The sequence below is a fragment of the Vespula vulgaris genome, chromosome 10 (assembly GCF_905475345.1).
Source record: "Vespula vulgaris chromosome 10, iyVesVulg1.1, whole genome shotgun sequence".
In the NCBI taxonomy this organism is placed as follows: Eukaryota; Metazoa; Arthropoda; class Insecta; order Hymenoptera; family Vespidae; genus Vespula; species Vespula vulgaris.
Window position 1 is genome coordinate 1,787,348 of NC_066595.1, and position 17,653 is coordinate 1,805,000.

Here is a 17,653-nt window from a genome sequence, read left to right on the forward strand (position 1 = left end):
ATATATATATATTAAATGATATATATACATATATTTTTTTAATGATACACAGAGACACACACACACATACACATTATTATTTTACTTTAATCTCAATTATTATATTTTGATTTTGATTAGACTAAACGAAAACTCAATTTCTTTGATACTCCGAATGGTTTCCAATTATTTAACGTGAAAATCTCGAAGGATTCACAACGATATCCACCCTTTCCTTCACCCTATATGTATTTCGAAGAGATTGGATTGGATTGTATTTGTATTGTATGTATTATACGTAACTCTCCCATATGGAAGTTAATCTGTGATTCGCCGCAACTGTGGTCCATCCAATTGATCCCTTCGTAATAACGCGAAATTTGTTGATCGCTTGAGCCACAACGTTGAACTTAATCGACTGTACCGCTCCCTCGAGGAACATACTCTCCTCCCCAAATATCGTCAAAGTAGTTGCACGAGAGAAATCGATGGACCGAATATGTCTGAATTATTTTCGCTCGTTACAGATTTTTTTCTTTAGATTTATTCAAATATTTTCTTTCTTTCTTTCTTTTTTTTTTTTTTATCAACCTCATTAAATCTGCATCATTGCGCAACATTTCATTCCTAATTATTTTTTATAGCCTGTTTTTTTTCATCAATGTCAAATTCTGTATAAAAAAATATCAATTTTTTTTATTGTTATTATTATTGTTATTATTGTTGTTATTGTTGTTGTTATTATTGTTGGTCATTAAATTTTTGTTTAACTTCAATTAAATCAATTGAACTTTACAGTAAATACAATATTCTGTCTTTTTTTCGAACAACGCGAAAAAACGAAAAATTATTCAATTCGACCTGCGAATTCAATATATTTTTTTCTCTCCTTTTTTTCTTTTAAATTAAATTGTTATTCAGTTTTAATTAAATCTATTAATTTTACGAGCAAACGTATTTGATATCTTTTTTCTTTTACTTTTTCAACAACGCGAAAAACAATCAAATTCATTCTGCGCGAATTGGAGTTTTTTTCTTTTTGGAAATTACATTTAAATTTAACGTTCTTCTAAAACGATACACGTAATTCAATTCAACATAATCGAATCACGATTTACTGTTCTCTCGACGGACACAAACTCACATCTTCTCTCAAGGGTACTATCTAAAACAAACTATGCGAAAAGTTCAGCTACGTCGAGTTTGAATTTCTCTCTCCCACTCTCTCTCCCTCTCTCTCTCTCTCTCTCTCTCTCTCTCCCTCTCTCTCTCTCTCTCTCTCTCTCTCTCTCTCTCTCTAGTTCTAACTTCTAACTAACCAAGTTGTACTCGGCCAAGTGGTAACCAAGATACTTATGTTCTCATAAGTTGTTGTTGTTGTATGCATACGATAGAAAGAAAAATAAAAGAGTAAAAAAATATTTTAAAGAAAGAGAAATCGTTTGACGTATATTGACGAACGATGTAACCGATGTTGTACTAAATGAAATAACGTGACCAACATTCATATTTTCTAACTAAACGACGTAACTTTTCTAACGATAGAATTCTCAAGTATATCTCAAAGAATATTTTCAAAGCTAAAGGAGTAGCTAATAGAAAGCTACTAAAGTAAACATAAACCGAGAATTAGTTTGTCAAATAATTAATCCAAAGATGATTTCTCTATCTCTAACTAACAATTTTTAAAACGAAAATGACGTATTACGTTACATGGACGAACCAAAATTCGTCCCTGAAATATTTCAAAAATTCTCAGCTGATCGTTAAAAATCAATTACATTATTTCTAGATTATTACCTTAGCCTAATCTCGTAACAATAGCAACAGTAGTACTAGTACTCAAAAATTTATGAAAAAAGAAAAATCAAAAAAAAAAAAATAAAATAAAATAAAATAAAATAAAAAAACAAAAACAGAAATCAACAAGCTTCTTTTAAAGATTACAGTCAATCAATGATATTTAAAATCGCGATTGGATATTCTAAATTCTCCATTGGATATTTGAAATTATTTAAAAATGTTTTGCACGATATTAAAGTTCTAAAAACTATTACACAACAAATACGAACAAATCCGAATAAATACGTACATATGTACGTACGATGTTGTACGCGACGTATCAGTCGGGATATAATACTTCTGACACGTTCCTATTAAAGTAACGCGGAGGATATAAGGGTGAGAAGATTGAAAAGGAGGGAGAAAAAAGAAGTAGTGGAAGATGTTGAAGGGATATAGAGGTACTCGTGATTGGTTAAAATGTATGCGTGTATCCTTTACGAAGAAGACCACCCTTTACATCCCCGATCCTCACCCTCATCCCCTATCCTATCTATATCGATGCATTGCTCGAATGCAATCGCGTTGCAGTTGCGGTTGCAACCACAGTTACACACACACATAGACAGAGACACAGACACAGACACACACACACAGACGTACCGAATTGGAATCCCTTTTTCTTTTTTTTTTCTTTTCACTCCCTTCTCTCATTCTATCTATTTATCTATATATCTATATATATATATTTATTTATTTATGTATTTATCTATCTATAAATCTATCTATTTATGTATCTATCTATCTATCTATTTCACTTTCTCTTTTTTCTTCCTTCCCTCCTATTTTCCTATTCACGATTCTCCACGCGTAAATATAAACGGCAAAGGGTTATGTACATAAATCCACAAGCATACGTTCGAAAAAGCATAGAAATAAACGAGACTCATCCTCCCATTAATAATCTATAAACTGTCCTCCCCGCCCAGATCGTAAACTATTCTTTGCTCGTTCTCCGGTTACTCTTTAATTAATATCTCTGTAATAAAATAATGCATAGAATTGAATCTTTCATTTCGTCCGTACGTTCCTTATCTTATGTACGTTCGATCGGGATTATCAACAAGATGAAACGATAAATAAAAGAAGAAACAAAAAAAGAAAAAAATAATAACACAAATAAACATTTTTTTCACTTCGTTCCCAAATAAAAAGAACAACAATCGCGACGATAATCGACGCGAATAAATGGAAAAACGTTTCGTGATACTCTTCTGAAATTTGCTGAGAGGAAGAAGATATGAGAGTGGAAAGAAAAAAAAAAAAAAGAAAGAAAGAAAGAAAGAGGAAAGAAACAAGAAAAAGAGAAAGAATGAAAGAGATGCGATAACGTGTCTCGGCTTGTGCGGTGAAGCCCGAGAAAAGAATTTCTGCTTCGTGAAATGTCGCGCTGATTTAGTCTTTCTCTCTCTTTCTCTCCTTCTCTCAGACACACACACACATATACGGTTTCATATCGTCAGTGTAAATCGTCGTTGTTATACGCGTGTCCGGAACGTGTCGGTCGTACGCGCGCGTGCTTATCCAAGAAAAAGGCAAACATGGCACCCTTTTCCTCTCCCACCCTTAATACTCTACACATATACATACATACATACATATATATATATACACACACGTAAATATCCCTATAGAGCCCCACGGCGAGGTGTTTTTCAACGTGACGAGTCGACACTAACGACGATGTCGTGCTAGCCTCTAGACAGGTAAGTATCGATATCTTCGACTAGATTGTTTTATATTTTCAATCTTCTCACATAGCCACGAGAAAAAGAGAGAGAGAGAGAGAGAGAGAAAGATGAAGTCCTTGTTATATTTTTTTTATATTTTTTTTTTATAGCGAAAGCGAGTTTCGTATAAAACAAAAAGAGAAAAAAATCATGTCGGATATAGAAAGTTAGTAATAGATAGTTAATTTATAATAAATTAATCGATAGTAAATTAATAATTCGATGTGTTGTAAACATATATTGTATGAATATATATATATTATTCGATCAAAAAAATTTAATAAGAACTTCAATAGATATATCGAAACACTGAATTTATATTACATCGAATTACGATCACTGCTCGAGAAAATTTTAATTCAAAAAAAAAAAAAAAAAAAGAAAAAAGAAAAAAACAGAGAGAGAGAGAGAGAGAGAGAAAAGGAAAATGATGACAGTCGTTTATAAAAAATTTCGTTTGTAAGGACGAAGGAAAAAAAAAACAGGAAGACAGAAAAAAAAGAGGGAAAGAAACGCAATTGAAGAAATCGTCTGGAATGACGAGGAGTCGCGACTTTTAACTATTACAAGAGAAAAGAATCGTGAATGGTCGGGCAGCTTTGGTGGGACAAAAGAGTGACTCGTTAACGGATACCGGAGTAGGAAAAGGGTTGTTGTTTAAAAACAGCCATTTCTCCTCTCTCTTTACCCCACTACACCCCCGCAACACTCTACTCCCCAGTTACTTTTCAACGTTAGAGAGAGAAACACGAGTGTAACTGCTCTCTTTCTCTTTCTCTCTCTCCTCTCTCTCTCTCTCTCTCTCTCTCTCTCTCTCTCTCTCTCTCTCTCTCTCTCTCTCTCTCTGTTATTCCCGATCTCGAGATATTAATGGCGAGCTGCGATGCAGCGCCATAAATATAACTCCGATACGCTTGTAAGGGCAAGAGTTATTTTCGCGGTCGAGAATACAGACGTCCTTTCTCTCACGAAAAAAAAGAAAATAAAAAAAAAAATTAATAAAAAAAAAAGAAAAGATAAAAAAAAAGGCATACAAAGAGGAATTGGAAAGAAAAAAAAATGGAAAGAGAGAAGTACTTAGGAAAAAAAAAAAAAAAAGAAAGAAAGAAAGAAATGGAAAAATTTTACGAGATATCGGCAGCATCGTATTTCCCCCTTTTTTACGAGAGACGACACAGGTTCCTTCTATCCGAGTCAGTTTTCACGAAATGTTATAATATAAAAGTGATTTATCAGAAAAGAAACTCTGTTTTTATTTCTTTCCTGTTTACGATAATGCATCTACTAGCTCGGTTTTATATCCTATGTCGATTGATAAAAATAATAAAAATTCCTTTTGGTTTCATTCGAATATACGTGTATATCAACATACATATATATATATATATTATCATACTAATATACATTATATATTACTTATATAATATATATTTATAATTATATATATATTATATATCAAATATACTAACATGTACATGTACGTATAGTTACTTAACATTCAAATATCTATTGACAAATATAAACAAATACTTTTCATTCATAAATTTCATTCATTCATAAATCCTTTTAATTTATAAATATATAATTTAAACCATATACTGGGTGAACGTAAAAAAGGACTTACCATCTCGTCGAGACTCTTCAGATCGTTAGTAACGATCTGTGGCTGAGGACCGTAAATGAGGCAAGGTTCTTCCTGATGCATGTCGGCGTATTCGTCGTCGCTGTCCTCGTTCGAATTACCATTGGCTTGCGTACCGTTGGCAGCTTTGTTTTCAGCAGCGATCTCACGATCGATCTGTCTTTCCATTTGGACCAACATCGGTGCGAGCATACCAAATTTTGCACCACGTCTTGCTACCTCGAGCATGCAGAGTATCACGTGCCTCTCGTTCTTCCGCATTATCAGATCATCGGTCTCGAAGAGAAGACATTCGATGATACCAAGACTGTTACGGCACCAACCAATGAAATTTGAGACGTTGTCACGTGCAAAGAAGGTTCCTGCTTTTGCGTTCGGTAAAAAGGCGACGTCGCTCAGTTGGGACATTGGTAACGCCAATGACGACGTTATCGAACGTGTCATCGAGATTTTCCGTGCTTGCCGACGTGCCACGTATTCCGCTGCGGATTTTCTTACGTTGTTTGCGTGCTACAGAAAAAAAAAAAAAAGGAAATTAAATACACAAATCGAGCAGCAAAATAAATTTTCATTTATTCATCATTAATTTTTCGTTCGTTTTTCATTTAACAAATCATTTTTATTCGTACCCAACAAATCTTTATATAATATTACCTACGTATATAATATTATCTATTAATTGCAGGATATTTCTTTTATCCTTCCGAGCTAACTTCAAACGATTATAGATTAGCGTGCGATCGATGAAATATATCACGCACGAGTAATCTCGTATTATTTTCTTTTTTTTTTTCAACTTTCAACCCCTTGCAAAGTAAAAGAAGAACGTTTCTCGTCCGTGAAATCGGTTTTCGAACCAAAGAGAGAGAGAGAGAGAGAGAGAGAGAGAGAGAAATATATTATAAACGCGAGGGCGTAGGGCCATCAGGAACGACGCGAAATTAATTCGCGTCCAACCGAGATAATGGGATTCCAGCGCGTTTTATTGACATCTGTGGAGGATGATGCGTCGACATGGAGAAAGAAAGAGAGAGAGAGAGAATAAAAAAAAGAAAAAAAAGCGTCAAAAGGATGACGCCGAAGCAGTCAAATTTTTTCGTTGATGAATAAACAAAAAAAAAAAAGAGGCAAAAAAAAGAATAAACAATGATGTAGACGTGTAAAGTGCAAGGTCGAAATTTTTTTTTTTTTTTCACGAGGGACGATCGATTCGTCGTCGACGACAACGATGCATACGAACGGACAAACAAACAAATAAATAATTCTATATTAGAATAATATAAACGTCGGATATATATATATTTCTTTCTCTTTTTTTCCCTTTTTTCTTTGGTTACAAACTCAGTCTCCGAAAGTATCCTAGACGATTTTAAAAATCGATCGTTCTTTCTTCTTAAAGACTTTTTTCAACCTACGTAGCTATGCTTGTGATTTAACAATTTGAAGAAGAGAGAGAAAAAAAGAACAGAGCAAGCAAAATGAAAGGGAGAAAAAAAAGTTAGCCTAAGAAGTCTGTAAAGAATAATTTGTAATATCTTAGGATCGTATAGGGGAATTTTTTTTTAATCCTAGATCATTCGTTATCAATTACGAGCTTCGTGCAAAGTACATTGCGTCTGGGGAGTTCTGGAGAAATTTCAATGTTGAAATTGATCGGACATGTCGTAGGATCGAACGGTGAATAGGTGAATTTTTTCATTGATCGTCGGCTGACGATGTGGCGATGCGGTGAAAGCGAGTGGGTGTGAGGATGAGGGTGGGAGTGATAGCGGTGATGATGGAGAAAACGATCGAAAAGCAGTTATTAGACGTGACGCGGACGCGAAATACGTTTTGTCTGATCGTAATGTTACCGCTAGAAATAAAATCGTTTTAATTATCGTTTGAAAACGTACTATGTTGTATTTAGTAGCTTCGACGATTCTTTCTAGCTAATGGTAGTAGTAGTAATAGTGTAGTAGTAATAGTAATAATAGTAATGATTGTAGTAATGATGGTAATAATGTAGTAGTAGTAGTAGTAATAGTAGTAGTACTAATAGTGTAGTAGTAATAGTAGTAGTATTAGTAGTAATGTAGTAGTAATGTAGTAGTAATAGTAGTAATAGTAATAGTAGTAGTAGTAATGTAGTAGTAATATAGTAATAATAGTAATAGTGATAGTAGTAATAATAATAATAGTAATAATAGTAGTAGTAATAGTAATAGTAATAATAGTAATAGTAGTAGTAGTAATAGTAGTAGTAGTAATAGTAATAGTAGTAATAGTAATAGTAGTAATAGTAATAGTAATAATAGTTACATACATAATAATAAAATTTACAGGATTTGCGACGCGTCCGCGATGGGAACGCATTTAATACAAGCGTTAATAAGCGGATCGACCGTTTACGGTTCGACGTATCGTGACTAATGAAGCACGCATTTCTTCTGCACGCGGCCCGAATAAAATTATGTTCAACGTATACACGTTCTTTGAATATACATGCTCATCCATGTGTGTATACGTGTGTATATATATGCACACACACATATATATGTGTGTATATATATATAAATATATATATACGAGCGCGCACGAACGTCAGAGATCGGACGTGAATCGAAAATTTTCTTTTATTATAACAGTTCGTTACCTTTTTGCAAATTCTAACAGATACATTTCCCCTATTAAAATCTTTATCCGAATAAACGATCTAACGTGACTAATTTTAATGACATTTGAAATTAAAATGCAATATCTATATAATAAAATATCTTATATAGTATAATAACGCATATAGAGACGCAGATGTACAAATCTAACAGAGCTATCGATTAGAATTTAACGTCGGTCTAAAATTTATAGACGTTTGATGAAAAAAAAAAAAAAATTCCTTCGTTTATTTTCTCAAATTATATTTAATATATCTCGTCTAAGTTTATTAGATTTTTATTCGAACGAACGATCTAACGTGACTAATTCTAATAATACGTATATATGAAATTCAACTGATACTGGAATAAAATGATTAAAGAAAAAACAGAAAAAGAACACGACAAAACAAAGAGAGAAAAAGAAAAAGAGAGAGAGAGAGAGAGAGAGCAGAAAAGATAGAAAAGAAAATAGAAATTCAATGCTACGAATAATTTCTACGTCCTGTCGTTGCGTTGGTTTCTAACGAGCTTGCGCTTAGAAAATCGTTCGTCGTCGGTAATTAATTATTAAAACGGCAATGCCGGAGACGGCTCGTTCTCTGTCTTTTCATTCGCGTGTTCCGACAACGACGACGTTGTAAAAAAAAAGAAAAAGAGAGAGAGAGAGAGAGTAAGAAAAGAAAAAAGAAGAAAAATAGAGGAAAGAAGAGAGGAAAGAGGAGGGAAAGAGCGGAGCAACGATCCATCGTGGAGGGTTCCAACTTCTTCGTAAAACCTTTCACCGGGTACGCACGCACGCACGCACGCACACACGTACATACACACGTACGTTTTGTAGGAACGCACGTAGATACGCATGCATGTACGCACACACGAAAGAAATTCTCTTTCTCTCTTTTTTCTTTAAACCTTGGCTACTAACACGCGTACATGAACAGACTCGCTATACAACGAGACGTGAATCTTCGATCAAGCGTTTCGTTTTATTCTCTCTCACAATACTTAATTTATTATTGTTGTTATTGTTATCATTGTTATTATTATTATCATTATTATTATTATTATTGTTGTTGTTGTTGTTGTTGTTATTTCGATATATCTTGCTATCCTCTTTCACAGTTCATTTTAATTGTTCCTCCCTATTTTGGGACTTACTCCATTAAAATATGTATGTATAATCATAAAAAGAAAAAAGAAAAAATATTTCTCTCTCTCTCTCTCTCTCTCTCTCTCTCTCTCTCCTTTCGTCCTTGTCACTTTTTGAAACTTAATCAAAAACGATCGAGACTAATTAGTGATTTAATCGAGTACGCGGATCCCTCTCGATATACACATAGACATACACGCGCACATAAAGAGAGGGAGAGAGACGCGATATTGAATTTTATTATCGAAGGACGAAATCTCTCGATCGTATGCCGATCGATATCATCGATCGCGAGTCGGTGTGCTTTGATCCTCTCCTCGTAACCTTTAACCGTAAGAATATTATTCATTTATACGTACATATATGTGTGTGTGTGTGTATGTATGTATATACATTATACGTTTGCTCGCACAAGATGCACACGTTTAACGTCGAGAAACGATGATCGAAGTAGATGATCGATTGCTGAACTCTACCATGCAACCTCCTATGCAAATTAATTTATTATCATCCTCGAGTGAACTCTCGATCAATCGACGTGTTAAAACTTTTATTATATTTTCAATAATTCACTCTAATTAATTATATCCCGTATCAAACGATTCATTCAATAATTTTTAATATAAATTTTACGTTTTAAAGTACGACCAAAAAACTTGACGAAAACTTGAAAATAATCCCTTTGAAATTCTATACTATAATAAAACGTATTCAAATGAATTATTAAATATGTATGAAATTATACAATAAATAAACGTAAATATATATATATATACACTTTCTTTTTATTTTCTTTATATATAAAATTTTATCAGAATCGTATCTAATTTATTCTTTAAACGTTCGTGAATCGATTTCAACGTTTGTACGTATATATATTATATCCTTGAAAATTCGTCGAACATCGATCGTCCTGTTCGTATTCGAAACGCGCACGCTCGAAACGTTTCGCAAAGGCGAAGCTACCGTACGTGGGATCGGGCAAAGCCGAATATTTCAAAGATTCCAATAACATCTCGGCGCCCTGATCGAGCCAGGAATGCAAGTACGTGGGCCACGAAGCGAACGAGGAGACCGAGTGCATATAGTCAGCTCGCGTGCCAGTCTTCGAATGTAAGCAAAGTTCAAACAAACGCGCGTTTGCGTCTGCGCAATATATACATACACTTTTCTATCCTTGTTTCATCAAGAATTTATTTTTACTCGAGAATCTCTTCGAATTTTCAATCAGTGCGTTAAAAATGTCAACACCGTGCGCGTGTCTCTCTCTGTCTCTCTCTCTCTCTCTTTTTCATTCTTAATACTAAAATAATTTTTTCTTTTCTTACCTTAAACGAACACATCGTAATATCTCAAATTGTTAATATCGAACTAGGAAATAATATAAATTTCTATGTTAAAAATGTTCCAAAACTTTCTCCTCCGTTAGTATTTCGAACGACGACAACGTGGTCAAATTTAATTAATAATACATTATAAAATTTTATAAACCATCGTGTTAAAATTGTCGAAAGTTTTATAATGCCCTTCCGCTAAAATTCCATTATCAAAATTTTGACATAAATTATTCGAAATACGCATTACACGTGTATGCATAATATTAAACAATTAAATAATTCTATCGTCCTTCAAATTTATTATCGGTTTTACTATCTCGTTATTGTTCTCGACAAAAGAAAAAGAAAAATCTTTTGAAGAAAGGGTGGATCCATCGTCACGTTTCTCTCGCACGTGTAACTCATAAGGCCTAGGCCTTATGCGTAGCCCTGTTTTACGCACAGCCGGTCTGTCCCCGAACGCACACACTCGTAAAAAATCATATCTAACAGCATCCGGTCGTCATCGTTCTACTCTCTCTCTTTCTCTCTTTTTCTCTATACAAACCAGCTACCATACCATTGCTACCATCCCAACGGTATAATATAGAGATTAGAACACGCACGCTCGACGATGACTCTACAGAAGAGTTATCTTCGCATGAAATTACCAAACGAGACGCGAACGATCAGCGTAACAGGACCATCAAAGTCGTTCTCTATCTCTCTTTCTCTCTCTCTCTCTCTCTCTCTCTCTCTCTCTCTCTCTCTCTCTCTCTCTCTCTCTCTCTTTGTCTCTGTCTATCTTTCATTCTTTATCTCTCTCTATATCTCTCTATCTCTCTCTCTTTCCGTCTATCTCACTGTCTATCTTCACTCAATTACTATGAACGAACAGGGGTAGATAGCAAGGGGGTATGGAAGAGGGGAAGAGAAATTTTATTTGCCAGAAGATGAGGGCGACATTCGCGTTACTCTCTTCGATAGAATACAGGATCGGCCAAAAGTTCTTAGACTTTAAAATATCGATTAATCTTACTTACTCAGTTACTTGTCGAGAATATGTTTTATACGATAATTTTTATACGATAATTTTTTTACCATAAATTTTCCGATTACAGAAGATTATAAAAAGAGAGGAGAAAGAGAGCTTAGAAGGAGCGTTAGAAATTTTTTTTTCTTTTTTTTTACGATCTGAAGGTGATGACGAAGAAAAGGAAAAAGAAAATTAAAAAAAGAAACAGTAGCCTCGATAAAGGATCGATCTATTCGTTAAAATAATCTGGGAACTTCCTCCTACGATCAACGATATAATTGTAATTTTTCTTTTTTTTTTCTTCTCTATTTTTTCTTCTTTTTATTTAGCATCGGTGATAGATTTAGCAAGGTGATAGATTTTTTTTTCGAAGATGATAAGACGTTCGTTTTAACCCTTCCAAAAGATGTTTCAGTCATTCTTATCTATGAATAAAGAAAAGAAGAGAAAGAGAGAGAAAGAGAGAGAGAGAGAGAGAGAAGTAGAAAAAAAGATTAGATAATAAATCTTGTCGAGCAATCGAGAGAGAACGGAAATGACCGCAAAAAATGTCCTCTTATCGTTTTCGTTTGCTTCGAAAAAAAATCGAGAGGTCGTATACATACATAGATATCTAAATATACTTTTTATACCTATATATAGCCACGAGAAAGAAACGTTTGAATGAAAATAATCGATTTGAACGATCGAGCGAAGTTAAAGAAAAAAACAAAAAAAAAAGAAAAGAAGGAAAAAGAGAAAAGAAAAAAAAAAGCAGCCAGAGAAAAAATACAAAAATACAAATCGTATATACGTACTTATCTAAGAACATACGCGGAATAAGAAATTAGATATTCTTTTCTTCTGACAGAAAATCGATTAGGAAGACGATCACGTAGGGTTTAGGTGCTGCCTGCCACGCGACGTGATTTAAAAACTCTTTGCGATAACGTTTAATTCATTCTCTTTGATCGAAGGGAATAAAAAGGATGGATCAAGGGATAAAATAGAAATGTCATTGTACAAATGGTTATTGTTGTAACAACTGTGGTTTGAGAATCACTGGTAAGAAAAGAGAAAGATGAGAGGAAAAGAGAGAAAGAACAAAAGAGAGAAAGAGAGAAAGAGAGAGAAGTGGCGCATATGTTAATATGCCCGACAGATGAGTCGACCGGCAGCAGGATGTCACATTACGTGGCCTATGACCCTCTCGAAACGTCTCTTCCAGCTACTACTACTACTACTACTACTATTACTGCTACTACGAAAAAGAGAGTGAGAGAGAGAGAGAGAGAAATACTCTTAATGAAAATGGTCGTTGCACATTCTACATTATAAATTGGTCCTTGTTAAAACCATTCCGCTGTCTTCTCTATCTCACTCTCTCTTTTTCTTTCTCTTTTTCTTTCTCTTTCTCTCTCTCTCTCTCTCTCTCTCTATTTCTATCTATCTATCTATCTATCTATCTCTCAACACTTTTCAACAACACAATTATTTTTATCTTTCATTTTAATTCCTCTTTGCTATCATATTTCTTAATACAACAAGGACGGACCAAAAGCTCCTAAGTGAATTTTTCTCAAATCGATAACTCCTCTCCGATTCAAGAACCACTCTTAATATCTCTGTACTGTTTTACAACGTGGAAAGAAAAAAAAAAGGAGAGAAAGAAATTTGTCTTAAAAAAAAAAAAGAAGAAGAAAAAAGAACAAACGAATAAAAAGAAAATATTTCGAAAAAAAATCGATCGACGTTTAAACTTCGTACACGGAGAACTTTCGTATGGCAGATCTTTAGGAATTTTAACGATCCTTGGAAAAAGAAATAAAAATGAAACATAAAAAAGAGAGAGAGAGAGAGAGAGAAAGAAAGAGAAAAGCAACAAGTGTGGTTTACATGAAACGAAACGGAAACATTATTACAGATTTTGTTTCTGCAAAACTCGAGAAACAGTGTAATGCGTCGAAATAGAAATGAAATTTAATAGCGCGATCGTTTAACGTTAAGAATCTTATCTCTGTAAGGTTCGTTGTAACGAAACTGAGAGGCCGTTATCGTTAACTTAATTGACCGAACGTTATAATCGACATTCGCCCTGAAACGACAGGCCATTCGTAAAACGAGCTCTCGAGTATTATGCGTTTCGTTCTCTCTCTTTCTCTCTCTCTCTATCTCTCTCGTTTTACTCTATCGATTCTATCGGGCCGTTATTTTGCCACGACGTGACAGCGCCTTTATAAGAAGAAAAGAACTATGGCCATGCATGTGAACTATACCAGATTAGAAATATACCGTATTAAATGGAAAATATATTATAAAAGGTGGCACGTATACATAATTATTATGTGTTACAAATTGTTCTCCGTTTCGATATAATCTAGAAAAAAAAAAGAGAAGAAAAGAAAAAAAACACTTTTTCAAAACGCGAAAAGTCGACTTTCTACTTCTTTTCATTCGCATTTAATTATCAAAAAGAAAGGGGAATTATAAGATTGACAAAAAAAAAAAAAGAAAGGGGGCAATGTAACGTTTCATCGTTTATTATTTCAATCGTGGTCCGTTCTTACTGCGAATTAAAACGCGAATTCTTTTCTTTCTTGAAAAAAAAAAGAGAAATCCAAAAAAAGATAAAAAAAAAAGAAGAAGAAGAAAAAATTACACATTAGTTTTTATACCGGAACGACGACTTTTTTTTTTTCATAATATTCATTTATGAGGGTCAATCAGATGCAGAAGAAGGAACGAAAAGAAAGAAAGAAAGAAAAAAAAAAGAAAGGAAAAGAAAAAAAGAAGAAGAAAAAAGAAGAATTCATTATCGATAATCACAATTGGTTTTGATTTGTAACGTTCCGGTTGTGTCACCCTGTATAATCTTATTATATATATATACATATATATCATTTGTCAGGAGGGACGAATAAGTTGAAAGACACGAAAGCGATAGGATAGTACGAAAAGGAACATGAACGTATATTAATTACGAGTAGCACCGCGATATCTCCTTGCTCTCCGCTGCCATAATTGCTCTCAATTGCTTAATGGTCGCTTAACGTCGATTACTTGCTCTCCGATACCCGATGAAAAAGAGAGACAGAGACAGAGACAGGGAAAGAGTGAGATAGAGAAAGAGAGAGAGAGAGAGAGAGATAAAGAGAGACAGATGAGAGGGGAAGAGAAAAGTTTGCTTTCGTCCGACTGAATTATCGTTCCTTTATCTCGAGCGTCAGGTAAATTAATAGCTAACGAATTCCAGAACGACATGGGCGATAGCAATAAGCGTTTCCTAGTCATTCGCTATAAGGCAACATAGAATATTGAATGATATGCGAGGATGAAAGAAAGCAAGAGAAAAAGAAACAAACAAAAAAGAAAAAAGAAAAAAAAAGATAAAACATGCTAGAAGTAGACACCTTTCGATCGCGATTCGCTCTTTATCTCAATCTTTTATTCTATTATCTTGAAACTATTAATCAAATAGTCCTCGAATTGTCCTCTCGTGTCTCCGTTATTTTCTAAATCGGAAACTAGGAGACTAAGTTGTATATATATATACATATATATGATATTAACTAGTAGATATGTGTGTGTGCGTTTAGATTTTTCTGATAAACATTTGTGTGAAATTTATGAATTTATGAATTTTTTTTTTTTTTTATATGTAATGAAACGATCAAACGTATTATACAAATTAGTAGAATTGAAATCAAATTTCTACGTATTTATATAATTTATCCTACATCGAGTATATAACAAATTAAACTTTCTGATCTTGTTAGAAACTATAATACGATAATTTAGCCGATCGGCGCCGGAAAAAAAAAGTCAAAAGTCGTATTGAGACTTAAATCGTCTAAAAAAAAAAAAAGAAAAAAAACAGAGAGAGAGAGCAAGAGATAGACAAAAAAACCATCGCCCTAAAACAAACGAATTTTTTTTTCACACGAGATCATTCACCTCGAACGAGAAACGACACGAGTATTCGCATCTCGTCTCTCTTTCTCTCTCTATCTCTCTTTATCGCTCGTTTTCAACCAAAATGCCGTGTACTTTCCATGGCTAATCCGTCTCGACGCTCGTTTGAAGCCAGACTTGTCACGTTTCAACAATTCGGAAGTATAACAAAGACCTTCTCTTGCTACTTTTTTCTTTCTCTCTTCATCCCTCTCTCTGTTTCCTGTCTGTCTCTTTTTCTCTCTCTCTTTTCCTTAATATTTCTGCTATCAAAAAATATACCGACACCCACGATTGTCGAAAAAATTTAATAGAGCGTCTAGTCCCTCAAATCTATTTACGAAATAAAATATACCTTTACCATAATTAATTAATTAATTAAGTAAATCAACAAATTTGTTGCTTTAGACTTTACGAAAGTATCATAATCGATTAATTAATAAATCGAATAATCATTCCAAACAATTATTTATCGCCATTTTTTTCTTTTAACTAACACCTAAAGATTACGATTATCTGACACGATTTAGTCATTAAATTAATTAATCAATCCGAAAACGAAATCCCTTTATTTTTTCTTATCGACGTTTACTTTAATTGACACATAAATATTATAATTATCCAATATAATTAATGAAATAATTTCAAAACAGTTAATAATCATTGATATAGATTTTTTTCTTTGCAACATCGTCGATTACAATTATCTAACATGATTAATTAATTAGATAATTAATTACATGATAAATTTCATAATAATTATGAAAATAATATTGACATCCAATGTTTTTTCTTTTCAAAAGTTTAAAAGTATTGTCTTGCAACGAATGAGACAGAGATCAAGAAATAACACGAAAAGAAGTCGTAATACAAAGCGTCGTTTTCAGTAGCACGACAGCATGATTCCGTTGTTGGCATTAAAACGCGATGGAAATAAATGCCATGCCATGGTTAGAATATATCCTTCGGAAGATCGGCCTGGCGCCCACACGATTTCTCTTCGTCTATTTTCGTCCTCTTGTTTTTCCAGTACAACCCCTGCCACGTCGAGAGAAAACTGTCTAAGGGAGACAGAGTAAAAGAGAGAGAAAGAGAGAACGAGAGAAAGAAAGAGTAAGAGTGAGAGTGAGAGTGAGAATGAGAGTGAGAGTAAGAATGAAAGAGAGAGAGAGAGAGAGAGAGAGAGAGAGAGAGAGAGAGAGAAAGAGAAAGTAAGTATATTTATAGGACTGGTGGATGAGAAAAGGACCGGATGGAAGGACGCGAACGTTTAATTCGATCTTAGGGATCATAAAAATAACTAGACGCATTCTTCGTAGTCCCGTTCCGTAGAACTCGTGAAAGAAGAAAAAAAAAGTAAATAAATAAATACGACGATTTAATTTTTTCTATAATCGGATAAAATATAATCGCTCCTATGTCGTATATTAAAAATGTTTGTATCAGTTTGACATTGTCGTTAAAAATTCTCAACTACGATGTTCCTCTTATCGAATGTATTAATTAATTATTAATTGTACTTCTTTCCTTAGGTCGAATATAAAATGAAAAATATGAAAAAAAGAAAAAAAAAAAAGAGAGAAAAGATATTTCTTCTCGATAAACTTCGATCGAATCGTATTAATCTTTTTGCTACATATGTTATATTTGTTTTAGTAAAGTTTCAAAGTTCTCAACGCAATTGTATGTGACAATTGGAAACACGAAAAATGAGAAGATCTAAAAAACAAATTAAAAAATAAGAAATAAAAAAAACAGAAAACAACAAGAAAATCCTTACTCCGATCAATCGAATTGCATTATTTTTGTGATATATATAAAATTCTTCTATTTTCTACAGTGATGCGTAATTAATATTTTTTTTTTGTTTTTTCTGAAAATACGAGAGTAGGAATTTACTCGACGACAGTAAAAGAACGATATGACGATATGAAAATAATATCTTATTACATGAAAGGGAATAAAGCGTAGCGAGAAGGAACGAGAGTGAAATCCGTTTATTTTCATTTCCTTCCGCAAACAAACAAGTTCCTTGGACTGTTAACTCCGCCGCGAAGCGATTCGAATAATTCGAGGAATTTTCTACTTCGTACCGTATATAAATAATACAAACATGCACGCATGCGTATAGCGAAGTACGTAAGTACCAAACTATGTATAAATCAATGATTTAGTTCATTGAGAAGATCATTGTTTCTTCAACAAAATTAAATTTATTTCTAAAATCTTAACCCTTTAATATATATATATATATATATATATATATATATATATATATATATATAAAGAAAAAAAAAGAAAACAATTAGAATTAATTCGATGATAAACTCGCGTAGAATTAAACGAAATTAAATCAATTTGCGTAATTAAACTCGAACTAATATATCTTCACGTA

At 33.4% G+C, this 17,653-nt stretch overlaps 1 protein-coding gene across 2 annotated transcripts in view; it reads right to left on the reverse strand.

Moving 5' to 3' along the window:
• LOC127067267 (GAS2-like protein pickled eggs) overlaps positions 1–17,653 on the reverse strand; it is a 77,219-nt gene that overhangs the window by 37,840 nt on the left and 21,726 nt on the right. For both annotated transcript variants that reach the window (XM_051002016.1, XM_051002015.1), the window contains one exon: positions 5,176–5,703. In XM_051002016.1, the coding sequence (XP_050857973.1) occupies positions 5,176–5,703 (528 nt within the window). The remainder of the gene's footprint in view (positions 1–5,175; positions 5,704–17,653) is intronic.